Source organism: Caretta caretta, chromosome 1, assembly GCF_965140235.1.
Source record: "Caretta caretta isolate rCarCar2 chromosome 1, rCarCar1.hap1, whole genome shotgun sequence".
Taxonomy (NCBI): domain Eukaryota; kingdom Metazoa; phylum Chordata; order Testudines; family Cheloniidae; genus Caretta; species Caretta caretta.
The window spans coordinates 354,673,575-354,689,720 of NC_134206.1; the positions used below are offsets into that span (position 1 = coordinate 354,673,575).

Genomic DNA, 16,146 nt, shown 5'->3' on the forward strand with positions numbered 1-16,146 from the left:
AGGGAAAGCAGTGGACGTGTTGTTCCTTGACTTTAGCAAAGCTTTTGACACTGTCTCCCACAGTATTCTTGCCAGGAAGTTAAAGAAGTATGGGCTGGATGAATGGACTATAAGGTGGATAGAAAGCTGGCTAGATTGTCGGGCTCAACGGGTAGTGATCAATGGCTCCATGTCTAGTTGGCAGCCGGTATCAAGTGGAGTGCCCCAAGGGTTGGTCCTCGGGCCGGTTTTGTTCAATATCTTCATAAATGATCTGGAGGATGGTGTGGATTGCACCCTCAGCAAGTTTGCAGATGACACTAAACTGGGAGGAGAGGTAGATACGCTGGAGGGTAGGGATAGGATACAGAGGGCCCTAGACAAATTAGACAACTGGGCCAAAAGAAATCTGATGAGGTTCAACAAGGACAAGTGCAGAGTCCTGCACTTAGGACAGAAGAATCCCATGCACCGCTACAGACTAGGGACCGAATGGCTCGGCAGCAGTTCTGCAGAAAAGGACCTAGGGGTTACAGTGGACGAGAAGCTGGATTTCAGTCAACAGTGTGCCCTTGTTGCCAAGAAGGCCAATGGCATTTTGGGATGTATAAGTAGGAGCATTGCCAGCAAATCGAGGGACGTGATCATTCCCCTCTATTCAGCATTGGTGAGGCCTCCTCTGGAGTACAGTGTCCAGTTTTGGGCCCCACACTACAAGAAGGATGTGGAAAAACTGGAAAATGTCCAGCAGAGGGCAACAAAAATGATCAGGGGACTGGAACACATGACTTATGAGGAGAGGCTGAGGGAACTGGGGATGTTTAGTCTACGGAAGAAAAGAATGAGGGGGGATTTGATAGCTGCTTTTAACTACCTGAAAGGGGGTTCCACAGAGGATGGAGCTAGACTATTTTCAGTGATAGCAGATGACAGGACAAGGAGTAATGGTCTCAAGCTGCAGTGGGGAGATTTAGGTTAGATATTAGGAAAATCTTTTTCATTAGGAGGGTGGTGAAACACTGGAATGTGTTACCTAGGGAGGTGGTGGAATCTCCTTCCTTTGAAGTTTTTAAGGTCAGGCTTGACAAAGCCCTGGCTGGGATGATTTAATTGGGGATCGGTCCTGCTTTGAGCAGGGGGTTGGACTAGATGACTTCCTGAGGTCCCTTCCAACCCTGATATTCTATGATTCTTCCCATCGGCTGAGTTTGAAGCTCAGAGCACATGGCAGAAAAGGGATATAAACCTCAAACAAATGGAACTAGGTATCTCTGTGCAGCTTGGACTCTGTGAGGCAAGGTTTTTCCAGGCATAAGCAAGACATCCCCAGCTGCCCTAAAGGATATATAGAGCTTGCTGGTTATAGATGTTTCTAATACCTTTTGAAACTTACAATAGTAACTCATTTGTGTATCTATGTTTACCTGCCTTAACCTTGTAAACAGTTCTCTGGTTTCCTTTTCATATTTAATAAATCTGTATATAAATTATTATAGGATTGGCTACAAGCATGGTCTTTGGTGTGAGATCTAAGATGCAATTGACCTGGGGTAAATAACTTGTCCTTTGGGACTGGGAGTAACCTTTGCTGTGATTCTTGGTATAAGGGACATCTCTGCCACAGGGGTGGCAAAATAGATCAGACTACCAAGGGGACTGTCTCTGACTGAGGGGACATGATAACAGTTTTCAAGTACATAAAAGGTTGTTACAAGGAGGCGGGAGAAAAATTGTTCTCCTTAATCACTGAGGACAGGACAAGCAATGGGCTTAAATAGCAGCAAGGGCAGTTTAGGTTGGACATTAGGAAAAAGTTCCTAACTGTCAGGGAGGTTAAGCACTGGGATAAATTGCCTAGAGAGGTCGTGGAATCTCCATCACTGAAGGTTTTTTAGAGCAGGTTAGACAAACACCTCTCAGGGATGGCCTGGATAATACTTAGTCCTGTCTCAGTGCAGGGACTGGACTAGTTGACCTCTCAAGGTCCTTTTTGTTCTATGATTCAATGACTGTAGCAAGACCTTTGTCCTCAGAAGATTCCATACCTGGAACTGCCTGGATTCAAGGCATCCCAGACAGAAGTGAGATCACTTTCAACAGTCCTCAAACCTGAGCCCTGCTATCCTGAGAGGACTCCCAAACGGATGAACAATGATAGAACAGTGCTCAAAGAAGAAGAGGAGGAGGTAGAAGGACCCCATGGAAGAAGGACCAGTTGCACAAAACTGAAAACAATTATGAGCCAAATCAGTTGAAAGAAAGAGTTTAAAAAGAAAAACATGAGTGACAATTTGGAACTGTTTAAAGAACATTTCATTAGATCCCCCAAAATCCACTATCCTACAACTGAGGAAGAAGGCTACGTGGGTTAAAAAATAATCTGACTAAGACGAGAATTACAAATTATTTAAATATATATATATATATAAAACAAATTGAGAAAAGGGTAACTTGATCGTGATTAATATAAATCAGAAGATAGGAAATGTAGAAAACTGGTAAAGGAATCCAAAGGACACAAGGAGAAATAAATGGCCAGCAGAGTTAAGGAAAATAAAAAGGAGTCCTAGCAATGGTCCTGGTACTTTACTAGATGGAAATGGCAGATTTGTCAATGATAATGCAGAAAAGGCAGAAGTGTTCCATAAACATTTCTGCTCTATATCTGGGAAAAAGCGAGTTGATGTATTCATGACGTATAAACGATAAAATACTTTCCATTCCAGCAGCAACTTATGAGGATGTTAAACAGCAGCTACTGAAGCTACATATTTTCTAAATAAGGAGATCCAGATAACTTGCATCCAAGAGTTTTAAAAGAGCTGGCCAATGAACCCTCTGGATTGTTAATGTTGATTTTCAATAAGTTGTGAACACTGGGGAAATTCCAGAGCACTAAGGAAAAAAATTTAATGTTGTACCAATACTTAATAAAAGGATTAATCGGATGACTGAGGTAATCATAAGCCTGTCACCTGATGTCGATCCTGGGGGAAAATAATCGAACAGCTAATACAGGACTCGATTAATAAAAAATTAAAGCAAGGTAAAATAATTTATGCTAATCTCGATAGGTTTATGAAAAATGGATCTTGTCAAACTAACTTGATTTTTTTAATAAAGCTAATAGTGTTGATGTAATATACTTAGACTTCTGTAAGGCATTTGACTTGGTATTACACAACATTTTGATTAAGAAACTAGAATACAAATTCAACATGGCACATACTAAATTGATTAAAAACTGGCTGACTGATAGGTCTCAAAATGTAATTGTTAATAGGGAATCATTTACAAGCAGGTGTGTTTCAAGGGGCATCCCACAGGGATCGGTTCTTGTCTATATACAACAAAATTTTTATCAATAACCTGGAAGAAACCATAAAGTCATCACTACTAAGGTTTGCAGATGACACACAGATTGGGGGAGTCGTAAATAATGAAGAGGACAGGTCAGTGTTATAAAGTGATCTGGATTGCTTGGTAAACTGGGCACAAGCAAACAATATATGTTTCAATATGTCCAAATGTAAAGTCATTCATCTAGGAACAAAGAATACAGGCCATGCTACAAAATGGGGGGAATCTACCCTGGGAAGCAGTGATTCTGGAAAAGAACTGGGGATCATGGTAGATTATGAACTCCCAGTGTGGTGCCATGGCCAAAGGGCTAATGTAATCTGTGGATAAATAAACAGGAGTAGTGGGTAGGAGTAAGGACATGATTTTTACCTCTTTCTATAGCACCTGTGAGACCAATAATGGAATACCGTGCCCACACTTTTAAAAGGATGCTGAGAAATTGGAAAGGGTTCAGAAAAGAGCCACAAAAATATCCATGGGCTGAGAAAATGCCCTACAGTGAGAGACTTAAGGAAATCTTATTAGCTTGTCAAAAAGAAGACCGAGGTGACTTGATTACAGTGTCTAAGAGCCTTCATGGGGTGAAGAGCTCTTTAATCGAGCAGGAAAAGGCAGAACAAGAGCCAATGGATGGAAGCTGAAGCCAGACAAATTCAAGTTAGAAGTTAGGCACAAACTGCTGGAACAAACTCCCAAGGGAAGTGGTGGATTCTCAATCTCTTGATGTCTTCAGATTAAAATGGGATGCGTTTCTTAAACATATTCTTTAGTCAAACACAAGGTATTGAGCTCAATAGGGGGTAACTGGATGAAATGTAATGGCCTCTGACATACAGAAGGTCGGACTAGCTGATGTAATGATCCTTTCTGGCCTTAAACTCAATGAATGTGAACAATGGTCTAATGTCATATACCACCAAGTAATTGAATCAGCTCAGGACCCAGATTTAAAGTATGACTGTAATGAGGAAGCAGGCTGTCTTTGTACAAGAACTAGGACACTCAGTTCTGAGGCATCCCAATCAGACCTCCACCTGTTCTGAGCCCTGCACTTGCATCAACCCCATAGAGCTCGGTTATTATAGAAGCTTCTATTACTTTTTGAAATTTAAGACTGTAACTAATTTTTACATCTATGTTTACCTCCTTTAACCCTGTAAATAATTCTCCAGTTTCCTTTTCCTATTTAATAAATCTGCACACAGTTTATTACAGGATTGGCTACATGCATTGTTTTTGGTATGAGATCTAAGGTGCAACTGACCTGGGGTAAGTGACTGGTCCTTTGGCACTGGGAGTAACCGGAATTTTGCTGAGATGCTTGGTGTAAGGGACATTTCTCACAAAGGTAGGCTCACCTGACGAGCGAGGCTCACCTGGGTGGCGAGACAGATCACAGTACCCAAGGGGACTGTCTGTGACTCCACATTAAGGCTGAGGAGTTTACCCTTGATAATTGGTTAGTGAAATTGAAATACAGCACTCACAACCAGCTTGGGGTTTGTACCCTGTTTCCTCACAGTCAGCCCTGGGATTGGTACTCACGCTCTTGTCTCTCTGCACAACAGCTTGACACACTCATTGGTTGGAAATCTGCCTAAGCCATGCAGCAGGCATGGAGCCTACTCTGTACTAAAAGTAACAAACTTCACACTGTTATTTTAATACAGAAATAAGAGCAATAACTAAACCTATCCCAGACATGCACTAAAGGACACCACAAAGGTGGGGAAAGGGTGAGAGCTCCATACTCACTACAGAAGCAGTGAGAAAAGTACTAGCTGGGACCAGTGCTGCAGCTCCTTTCACATCTTCAGTATCAAACATCTGGATCTGCCAGGGAGCATGCACCCAGCCCCAACAGTCACTGCTTTTGTGGTGGGTTCAACACACTGTTGGGGATGTATGTGGCTTCTCACATAGATGGGCAATTCCTGAAGGACTCAGAAGCCAGGAACTGTGTAATCTATCCTGAGAATACTTCTGCATCCCCATGACTGCATCATCGAGAGAACCCTTGGCTGTCCTATGTTTTCATCTAGTCTGACAATTCCAGGCCTCTGTATCTCCCAAAGACAGTCCTTTCCAGCTTAAGAAAACCAGGCTCCAACCCCCATGAGAGAAACATAATAAAACCATATTGGGACTCTTTGCTAAAGGTCCCTGTAACTCAAAATCCAACTCCCACCTTTCCCCTAACGCCATTTGCTACCCTCTCAAGCAAACTACTACTCCCCCAAAATCCCACTGTATTGCCAAAGCAACCAGCTGCCCGCAACCCTCTTCTGCCATCCCCCATCTCTGAGAAAGCTAGTCTCACCTCCAGTGTCCGGATCATGGAAGTTGGGGTCCAGTCCCTTCTCCAGCAGTCTGCAGACCTTCTCCACATTTAGCATTTGCACGTACTCCATGAACTTCTTCAGATTTGCCTGCAGCCATGAAATCCCAGGAAAATACACAACACACAATGTTAACACCCTGTTACTGAAGAAAAAAAGCCACTGGGGGAAACACACCCTTCCTGGAGACCCAAGGTATACTGGAAACAACATCCACCAGAGCCACTGGGGCACATATCCACTCCCAGCACCTTAAACCAGCCAGAGGGCATACTGCAGATGAGCTACCAGGGACACATTTCCTGCCCCAGAGACTGGAGACAGCTGAAGCGTATCATGGAAGCCAGAGCCACTGGGGCAAATAATTATCTCCCCCTGCCCTCCACCCAAGTCCCCATGACACACACCTCTACCCTCCTACTAGGTATCTTCTATTCATATACACCACAAAGAGAAACATATACAGTATATACAACTATACAACTGTGACACAGACACACAATAAACTGAAGTCTCAGCAGTTATGTGACTTTTAGCAACAACTTCTCCATCAAGACCACACACTGCTTGAAACCTAAGGTGACATGCCAGCTTCCTGTTACGCAGCAAAATCAAACTGATGCATGTAAAACGTATGGCAGATGGCTTTATTTGTATCTCTTGTTTACACTATGTTGTACCCAGACAACATTTTAAAGTGGTATAATCCATCTATCTGCCTCTTGAACTTAACATACTTAAATTAGACAAGATCAGGTTCCTTGAACATTAACTCTTATTGTGAGTTCTTATAACTGGAGTAGCTGTCGCTTTCACTCTCTACTTCATAACTGTGCTTTTATTATTGATGTCACTTTTTGCCGTGGGCCTCCCAAATGGGGCCTGCAATTAGACCTGTTCTCAAGGGAGTTGTCTTTTCTCAGCTGCACATAGGTCCTCCTTTTAGGATTGTGGGTTTTTTTCAATTATAATGTTTAGCAAATATATTTATTTAAGCAAATTCCACACAAATGCGTAGGATACAGAAGTTGCTGATTTGAGGAGACAGCCCCAAGCAGACAGACAGCAGATCTACATGAACACAACAGAGCTTGAACATGCTCATTCCCCAGCGGGCTTTAGTTCAACTTCCCAGGTTTGTGTGCACAGGAATTTCTTCCTCTGAGACATGTGTTATCAAACCCTGCAATAGCCAGCTTAGATGGAACTGTGCAAGGTCTTTGAGGAAGTGCCTATCACAAAAGAAATAATATTAATAATGATCTGGCTAGTATGAGTCTCAGAAAAAAACCCTGTCTACAGCGATCAAGGAAACCATTCCAGAACTCTGCAACCAAAGACCAAAAGAGCCCTCATGGCTCCACCAGCAATCAGCACCCCCAAACTGGAACCTTTGCTCCTTCAGCATCACCCTCCTTGCTGGAAAGATGGTGGAGGGAAGTCAGCTGGATGCATTCACCAATGCAATAAAGCTTAAAAGTGATCCAGTTTGAAGTGAATCTGCATGGGGCTTTGAACTCAGTTTAAACCAGGATCATAAGTGATTTAGCTAGTCAGTCCAGACAGGGCCAAAGGATATCAAAATATTTTTCTAAAGCTATGCTGGCACCTACAGCAAGCTCCTAAAACCAGCTGAGAACCAGCCCCAGTTCAGCATGAGAAATAAAAGTCCAGGAAAATGAGACCCTGGCAACATAATATACATCTGTTGTTGCTCTCCTTCTGTTGCAAAGTGGGAATGTTCTTTATACTTTCTCTGAAACTGTGTGGGTGCCTCAGTTTCCCCTATGCATTTCTTAAGTATATAGGTGGGGGGATAAGGGTGTGTGATTGTTGCACAGCCCAAGAGGGCCAGTGTGATGGCATCTACACAGAGAATGGCCAACACCCTGTCTCCTGGCAACTGATGGCCTGGGCCCCTCCCCTACGAAGGTGCTGACTGAAGGTGTTGAGGAACAAAGAGATCAGGCGGCCTCCTGGCCCAGGAAAGAGACAAAGGCCAGATGAGGGGCTGGAGAGTTTCAGTTTGGAGCTGGCTGGGGAAATGGAGGGAGGGCCAGATGGACCTCTGGCCTCCCTGCCCCCCAAGATGGACCTGATTGCGGGGTCCTGGTCTCTGTACCTGCAAGCTCTGTTTTAGACCATGTTCCTGTTGTCTAATAACCTTCTGTTTTACTGGCTGGCTGAGAGTCACGTCTGACTGTGGAGTTGGGGGCAGGACCCTCTGGCTTCCCCAGGACCCCGCCTGAGCGGACTCGCTGTGGGAAGCGCATGGAGGGGCAGAGGAGGCTGAATGCTCCGAGGTCAGACCCAGGAAGGTGGAAGCCGTGTGAGCTGTTTGCTCGGGAGACAGTCTGCTCACAGAGGAGGCTCTCCCAGAGTCCTGACTGGCTTCGTAGGGAGCAGCTCCAGAGCATCGCCCGGGGACGCCGTGACACCACAGCAAGCGCTGCAGCTCCGAACCTGGGGTAACATTTAAATGCCATTTACCCAAACAACCCCAGTGAGAGGCCGGGGAAGGCACGCAGAGGAGTCCGTTTTACGAGACACCAAAACCTGAAGCTTGAAGAAATCAATGTGCAAGTTCAGTTGCAGCACATTCTGATACTCTGACTGCCGCTGGCAGAGCAACAGAGCAGGGCCACGGACAAGGGCAGAGGAGAGGAATCCCTGGTTTATTAGAGAGTGCTGAACCTGACGCCTTATCACCTTACCCTCCGAGTCCAGGTCCCGCCCCAGCTTCCCTGCTTCACAAGAAGCCCCACATTGAGACATCCTCTGATCATCAGCCAAGAAAAAGCAGCCTACGGCAGCAGCTGAAACGAGCACCAAATTAAGCTGAGGAACACAGCGGCTGGCTCACTAAGACATGAGAAGCAGTTCAGAAAGCAAAGAGGATCCAGGTCATTAGGACTGGACGGTGCTGGCAAAGCTTACCAGGATATCATGTTCCTGAGTACACACAGTATGACAGAGTGAGCGGTGCTGGAGAGGAGGACATGGCACCAATTCCTGTATGCCCCAAACTTCCCCTCCTCCTAACAATGGAGGAACACCCCTCAAACCTCACAGGCTCCCCAACATCAGTGAACCATTTCCCAAACATCTCCTCACACCCCAACAGCAAGAGAGAAATAAACCCTCCCAAGCCCCTTCCCAAACATCTTCAAAAAGAAAAGGAGGACTTGTGGCACCTTAGAGACTAACCAATTTATTTGAGCATAAGCTTTCGTGAGCTCCAGCTCACTTCATCGGATGCATTCAGTGGAAAATACAGTGGGGAGATTTATATACACACAGTCTCTAAAGTACACAAGTACTCCTTGTCTTTTTGCGAATACAGACTAACACGGCTGCTACTCTGACACCAAACATCTTCAGATATTTCCACACTGTTACAATATCCTTCCCACGCACAACTTATCCAAACTGTACTAATTTAACTCTGATCACCCAAGGCCCGCACCGTCCAATTTCAAAATATTTCAGTACCTTGCACCAGAACCATCTACCTGTTGTATACACGAATTTGCCTCTAAAGTGTCCCACTGCTGCCCACACTGGGAATGCCCCACAGAAGGAGCACTAGCAGAGAGAAGACGCCAGCCATCACAAGTTTTCTTGTCACTGTGTCGCTAATCCCTCCCCAGGCAGTCCTAAACGCAAAGTAAAAACGGCACGCACACTAGCATTTCTCCTGGTGCTTGCACCCATGGGGCTGAACTGGCGTTAACGAGAGTGGGAAATTGGGGAGAAAAAATTATGTGGCCCCAGGCAAAGGATGTGCACACACATGGTATGATTCCTCAGGAACCTAAGACTGCAATGGCCATTCTTCTGCCCCATCACACTAGAAATATACTCTCCACGCTCAGTCTCGCCTTGCTGCTGCAGCTCTGTGGGCTTCTCCTGCCCATTGAGGACATGTTATTTTGGGTTACCTTCTCCCACAGGCATTAGCAATAGCTTACACATTTCCAGGCTCCAATCAGACTTTCTTCTTTAACACTTCATTCCACAGGATGGCAGCACACACACAAAAACAGGGCAACAACCCTCCCATTGGAAGCCAGTAATCTTCCACACAGCTGTCTCTTTGTACTCTTCCTGGAGTCTTTGGGAACACAAGAGTGTCTCTTCACTGTGTCTCTTTCCTCTCTAGTCCCAAACAGCTTGAGTCTGCTCTAGTTTCTCCTCACAGGCAGACTTGATTCTTAAATATTAATAAAAAGAAAAGGAGGACTTGTGGCACCTTAGAGACTAACACATTTATTTGCGCATAAGCTTTCGTGAGCTACAGCTCACTTCATCGGATGTAGCTCACGAAAGCTTATGTTCAAATACATTTGTTCGTCTCTAAGGTGCCACAAGTACTCCTTTTCTTTTTGTGAATACAGACTAACACGGCTGCTACTCTGAAACCTTAAATATTAATGAGAACATGCCAGATGCATGTTCTTTAATGTCTGGCAAAGGACCCCCATACACCCTTCCAAACCCTTTCCCTCTGCTTTCTTCTCCCTCTCTCTTTCAACCTGCAACCCCATCCAGCTAAGAAGGCTATCACTACAGACCAGAGCTGAAATCCTGCTGCACGGAAGTCCAATGGGAAGACAAAACTCCCATTCATTTCAGTGGTGAAAGATTTCGCCCCAGGATTCTGCATGATGCAATTTCATCAAACGACAGTTTAATATTCACTTTCATCTTAATGTTGATACACTAAAAACGAGGGTCTCGCTCCCACCCACTGACAGCAGCAGGATCCAGAACCCAGCACGCTAGTACTGGATCTAGAATCCTGTGCTCTGAGCACAGCAGGATCGAGAGGCAAGCATGATAGTGCTGGATTCGTGCACTTCCATCCATTCTCCTGTTCACAGTCTAGACTCCAACAATTCCATCATCCCTCTCACTCCCTTTGTTCCCTGATTCTGTTCCCCACCTCAACTACCAGACAATCTCCATGTCATCCTTCAAATCCCTCCTCAGAACCCACCTCTTTCTATAATCCCAGAAGTGTGCCTCTAATTCACTATGAACAAGTAAAAATTTTAGTGTTTCAGTAAACCATGGTGCTAACGTGATGCATACTGTACCATCCCCATTGCCTGTTTGCTTCTTCCTCTACTCCTGGGTCTATATTTTGTCTGTACGTTGTCCATTCAGACTGCATGTGCCCCCAGGCATAGACTTGTCTTACTCTACCCCTGTAAAGTACCTTCCATGTACTGGGTGCTAATATATTATGGGTTTTTATTTTCACTCTGTCCACACTCTGGGTTTTTTCCAAAAACAAAACAACACACGGTTCCTGCACAAAGAGTTTCCAATCTAAATGCTGACGTGAGGTGAAGAGAAGGTGACATGCCTTAGGGAAGGGGAGGGCAGGGTCATAACAATATCAGCACAAAGGGATGCAGGTGCCTAAACGGACTATCTTGGTGGTCTAATTAAAGTTTGATTTGTTAATACAGTAATAGTGGTCACTGACTCATCAGATAATAAACCCTCCCTCACTTCGCAGAGAAGAATTCATGCCATAGGACACTCGCTACAACACAGACAGCCACCAGGTGCAGAGGTTTCAGAGGAGCAGCCGTATTAGTCTGTATTCGCAAAAAGAAGAGGAGGACTTGTGGCACCTTAGAGACTACTCAATTTATTTGAGCATAAGCTTTCGTGAGCTAGAGCTCACTTAAGCGGATGCATTCAGTGGAAAATACAGTGAGGAGATTTATATACACAGAGAACATGAAAAAATGGGTGTTATCATATACACTGTAAGGAGAGTGATCACTTAAGATGAGCTATTACCAGCAGGAGAGCGGAGGGGGAGGCGGGGGGAGGGGAGAAGAAAATCTTTTGTAGTGATAATCAAGGTGGGCCATTTCCAACAGTTAACAAGAACGTCTGAGGAACAGTGGGGTGGGGGTGGGAATAAACATGAGAAAATAGTTTTACTTTGTGTAATGACTCATCCACTCCCCGTCTCTATTCAAGACTAATTTGAGAGGGAGCAGCTCACTAGTGACATGTTAAAGGTAAGAATTGTTAAGATATAGGAAAACGCTAGCTCCTTTCAGACCCTCACCACAGGCTGCAAATTCTCAGCGGCAGAAGGATTCTTCTCTGATTGCATGGTGTCCTGTGTTTGGAACAAAAAGTGCAAGAACTTTTCACCAGACTCCTGCTGCAGAGCTTAAAGTGCAGCATGAACTGGGGTTTTGAGGTTCATGATACCATTACACCCACTTTTTTTCCTGAATAACTTTGAGATCTGTGCTGGCAACCTTCAGAGCACAGATCAAGATTATCCAGTTTTAACTGGGACAACATATGTCTTGAGAAACCTCTCTCTTCTGAGTAACCTGTTTCTTTTCTACTGAGGAAAGTAAAAAAGATCCAAGAAGTGAACATAGCTGTTTTTTCCTAAGGTGTATCCTGTCACATTGGTCAGGAGTTGGGCCGGGTCAGATACCTGGAGATCAGAGCCCGAGACATGCCAGAGGACAAACCAGGAGGCAGGCAGGGTCAGGTTACCAGCAGATCAGCAGCAGGCAATAGGAGCAGGTATTCCAGGGAAAGGAGTCTGAAGCAGAATGAACCCCGTTGCATGGACAAAATTCTGTTCCTGTGCTGGGTTTAAATAGGAGCTGTGAACCAATCAGGACCTCCAGCATTCCGGCAATCAGCTCCCAGTACTGGGGTCCTCTGTCAGAGTTCAACTCCTATTCCGACAACACGTTGGGGAGTACTAGCTCCAAAGCACCTATGTGGCCCAGGGTTCAAGACCCCGAGTCCCTGACACATGTTCTATCAGCAGTCACTAGCTGTAATCTGGGAGAATCCGTGCTTGCTAAATATAAATGTGGGCAGGGTCTGCTGCTGGCCTAGATGGGGAGAGAGCAGGCTGTGTGGGCCAAGACAAGAAGCAGAGGGACAGGGAAGGATTCAAAGCGAATCATTCTGTTGTCGTCACACATAAAAATACACGTGTTTTTATTAATAAGACACTCGACAGAAAACAGGGAAATCATTCTTAGCGCTCATCTGCTGCTTCACGGGAGAGACAGATTGCACTCACCAGCACTACAGCACTCTGGGCTGCTCTGCCAAGTGATTCTTCAATGCAGCTACATGCAACCCCAGTTTACTCTCAGGAGTGTTGCTGTTCTAGCAATAATTTTGCAAGTAAAGAATTAAATCCCTCAGATCCTTGGCTCTCCGCTCTGTGAGCCCAGGTCTGCTTCCTAATTGGACTGGGAGTCTTCATGGTTAGAAGAGCTGGCTCATGAAATACTAGTCGTAGGAAACCATTGGAAAGTTACAATTTCCATTAGAAAGCAAGAAAGGAATTGGGGCGGGAAGAAGCTGCAGTGCTGCTGGGCAAGGGAACAGCACTGGGGCTTTAGATCATGCCGAAGACATTTATTTTCTGTGACAAAATTTCCTGCTCTACCTTGGTGGGTCTTGCGCTTATTGGCGGATTTGCTCGCCTTGGAGCTTCACGGCAGCCCTCAGCTTGGCCATTTTTCTAAACTCACAGTCCAGGTCGACTCCTCCTCCTGTGTCTGACCAAGAGTTGGGAGGATTTGGGGGGGAATCCGGGCCTGTCCTCTACTCCAGGTTCCAGCCCAGGGCCCTGTGGAATGCAGCTGTCTAGAGTGCCCCCTGGAACAGCTGTGTGACAGCTACAACTCCCTGGGCTACTTCCCCATGGCCTCCTCCCAACACCTTCCTTATCCTCACCATAGGACCTTCCTCCTGGTGTCTGATAATGCTTGTACACCTCAGTCCTCCAACAGTCCACGTTCTCACTCTCAGCTCTTAGTGCCTCTTGCTCCCAGCTCCTCACACGCGCACACACCACAAACTGAAGTGAGCTCCTTTTTAAACCCAGGTGCCCTCATTAGCCTGCCTTAATTGATTCTAGCAGCTTCTTGATTGGCTGCAGGTGTTCTAATCAGCCTGTCTTAATTGTCTCCAGAAGGTTCCTGATTGTTCTGGAACCTTCCCTGTTACCTTACCCAGGGAAAAGGGACCTACTTAGCCTACTTCTATTACTCTCCTATAGCCATCTGGCCCGACCCTGTCACATTACTTACATAGTAATTTGAAAAAAGATGCAGGAGTGAGCGTAACAAAGAACAGGGATGAGGGTTACAATATGAAGATCACTTAGAATCATAGAATATCAGGGTTGGAAGGGACCTCAGGAGGTCATCTAGTCCAACCCTCTGCTCAAAGCAGGACCAATCCCCAATTAAATCATCCCCGGCAGGGTTTTGTCAAGCCTGACCTTAAAAACACTTGATTGCACAGTTTAGTCACTCAGCTTGCTGGTTCAGAACCATTTGATTATTGACAGTTACTCAACACTCCCCATTACAAGACCCTTTTTTCAGTTACTTATATCTTCGCCACCTTTACCCATTTGGAGTGAAGTTTTCCATGACAGGTGCCTGCCTCAAGCTGAATTGGGTGTGTGTGTGTGGTGGGGGTTGGGTTTCAGCTAAAACAAACCAGCTGTTTCTGAGAATGATGTTGGGGGAAAATATATAGTTTTAGCCATGTTAAAAAAGCCTCTTACAATCGTTTCTCTGAGAACATCCACCAGCCCCATGCTTTGGCGCAAACATATGAAATTTGGGGTGGTTTTTGCGTCAAGGATGTGCCTCTTGCCGTCTCCAAGAAAACTCACCAAAGTGTGCCCAAGTTATAAGCCTCTGAAAAAATCACAATTTGCACAGTCTCAGTAGAAATTTGTTAGTTTGGCAGCTAAATTCTCTGAAGATTTTGCCTGCATTGAGCATGCTCCATCCCCTCACAACTCATAAGTGCTGACCTTGGGTGGAGGGGCGGAGATGGACTTTCCAGGCAATTGCTGGTCCAGGCCACTCTGGGCTGCTATAGCACTGGGCACAGAATTGAGAGCAGAAGTCTGTCTTTCCTCTGTGCTCCCTCTGCTAGCATCAGGCAGGGGGGAGAAGGAAAGAAGCAGCCTGATTCTAAAGCAGACAGATGAGAACAGGGGAGCTTGGAGGAGGGGAAGGGGAGGAGCAGAGGGGGACAGAATATAGGGGATGGGGGTAGGAATAAAGGAGTAGAGAGGCAGGAGAAAAGGGAGGGGGAGCAGGGCAAGAGCTAGGGATAGGGAGGATAGGAGTGGCAGGGAAAATGGGAAAGAGCTGGGCAGGGAGTGAAGACAGGAACTGAGGGCAGCTGGAGGAAGAATCAGGCATGGAGTGAACAGGGGCAGGATGTGGGACAGGAGCAGCCTGATAGGGAGAACCTGGGGATGAACAGGGACAGAGGGCTTGTAGCCACTAGAGAATGCTCCCCTACCAAAGGCTCTAGTGCATTCAGTTTTTCTTGAGTTTCAGCATTCCTTTGATGTCTAGCAAATAGCTAGGAAACTGGCAAAATGTCTCTCAGTGGCCAGTGGTGAATTAATGATTTTGCCGCCCCTAGGCCCTGAAATAATTGCCGCCCCCACCCCCCATATGAACTTTTTTTCCTTTTTTTTACAAATTCATTTGAACTAAAATGAATTTAAATGTCATTAAAATAAATGAACATTTACAAGTTTTATTATAAAGAAAATTACAAGTACAGTGGACCCTCACTTGAACGCACGTCTGTATAGCACGATTTCACTTATAGCGCGGGACCGCACATGGATCCAAAACCCCGCGTTGAAGCGGGGGTCTGGTGTATAACAAATATTTATTTTTTATTTTATGTAAATACAATAAAAGAAATAAAAGTATGTGAGTAGTAAGTAATTACATTTGTTTACGCCTACACCTTTGAGTGGCAAACTTATTAATTAATTCTGTATAATCTAGAGAAGTTGTTAGATCCTTTTCAATTGTCAGGAGAGAAAGGTATTTACTTTTTCTTCACTGAGATTAGCCCTCAAATAGTTTTTCACCTTTTTAATGCCGAAAATGATCGTTCCGCTGAACAGTTTATAGCAGGTGTGCAAACGAACATTCGGAAGGCAATATCAATATTTGGATATACTGAATGAATGTTTCAATTTCCAAGAAGGCTGCAATATCTTAAAATTGACTTCTTTTCATTTTCAGGAATTTCTACACCTTCCAAATATGATCGAAAATGTAGACACTCATTCACGAATGATTCTTCCAAAACTCCTTGGTAGCATAGCTGTAATTTTTTAGCGTGAACTGTTATATCTGTTGTTGAAGTATTGGTAATGTTACAGAGAAACTGAAATCTGACATAAATTTCTTGATACGCATTACTTCTGCGTTTTAATTCGGAACATACAAGGTCTAGTATTGTTAAAAAGGTATCTACTTTAAATTTATCTCTACCACACATTTCCACTTCAACTTCACATGTCTCATCAGATTGAAGTTTACACTTTCTTTTTCGCCTTGGGTCAAATTCGTTGTCTTCAATTTCAGATTTTTCTTTCGCTGTCTCTTCGTAC

At 44.9% G+C, this 16,146-nt stretch overlaps 1 protein-coding gene across 12 annotated transcripts in view; it reads right to left on the reverse strand.

Annotated features, from left to right (window-relative positions):
* Positions 1 to 16,146, reverse strand: part of SHANK3 (SH3 and multiple ankyrin repeat domains 3) — a 675,575-nt gene that overhangs the window by 560,622 nt on the left and 98,807 nt on the right. For all 12 annotated transcript variants that reach the window (XR_012666651.1, XM_075124628.1, XM_048820302.2 and 9 more), the window contains exon 4: positions 5,663 to 5,771. Coding sequence is in view for 11 of the 12 variants with exons in the window: in XM_075124628.1 (XP_074980729.1) it covers positions 5,663 to 5,771 (109 nt within the window). In the remaining variant the exon portion in view is untranslated. The remainder of the gene's footprint in view (positions 1 to 5,662; positions 5,772 to 16,146) is intronic.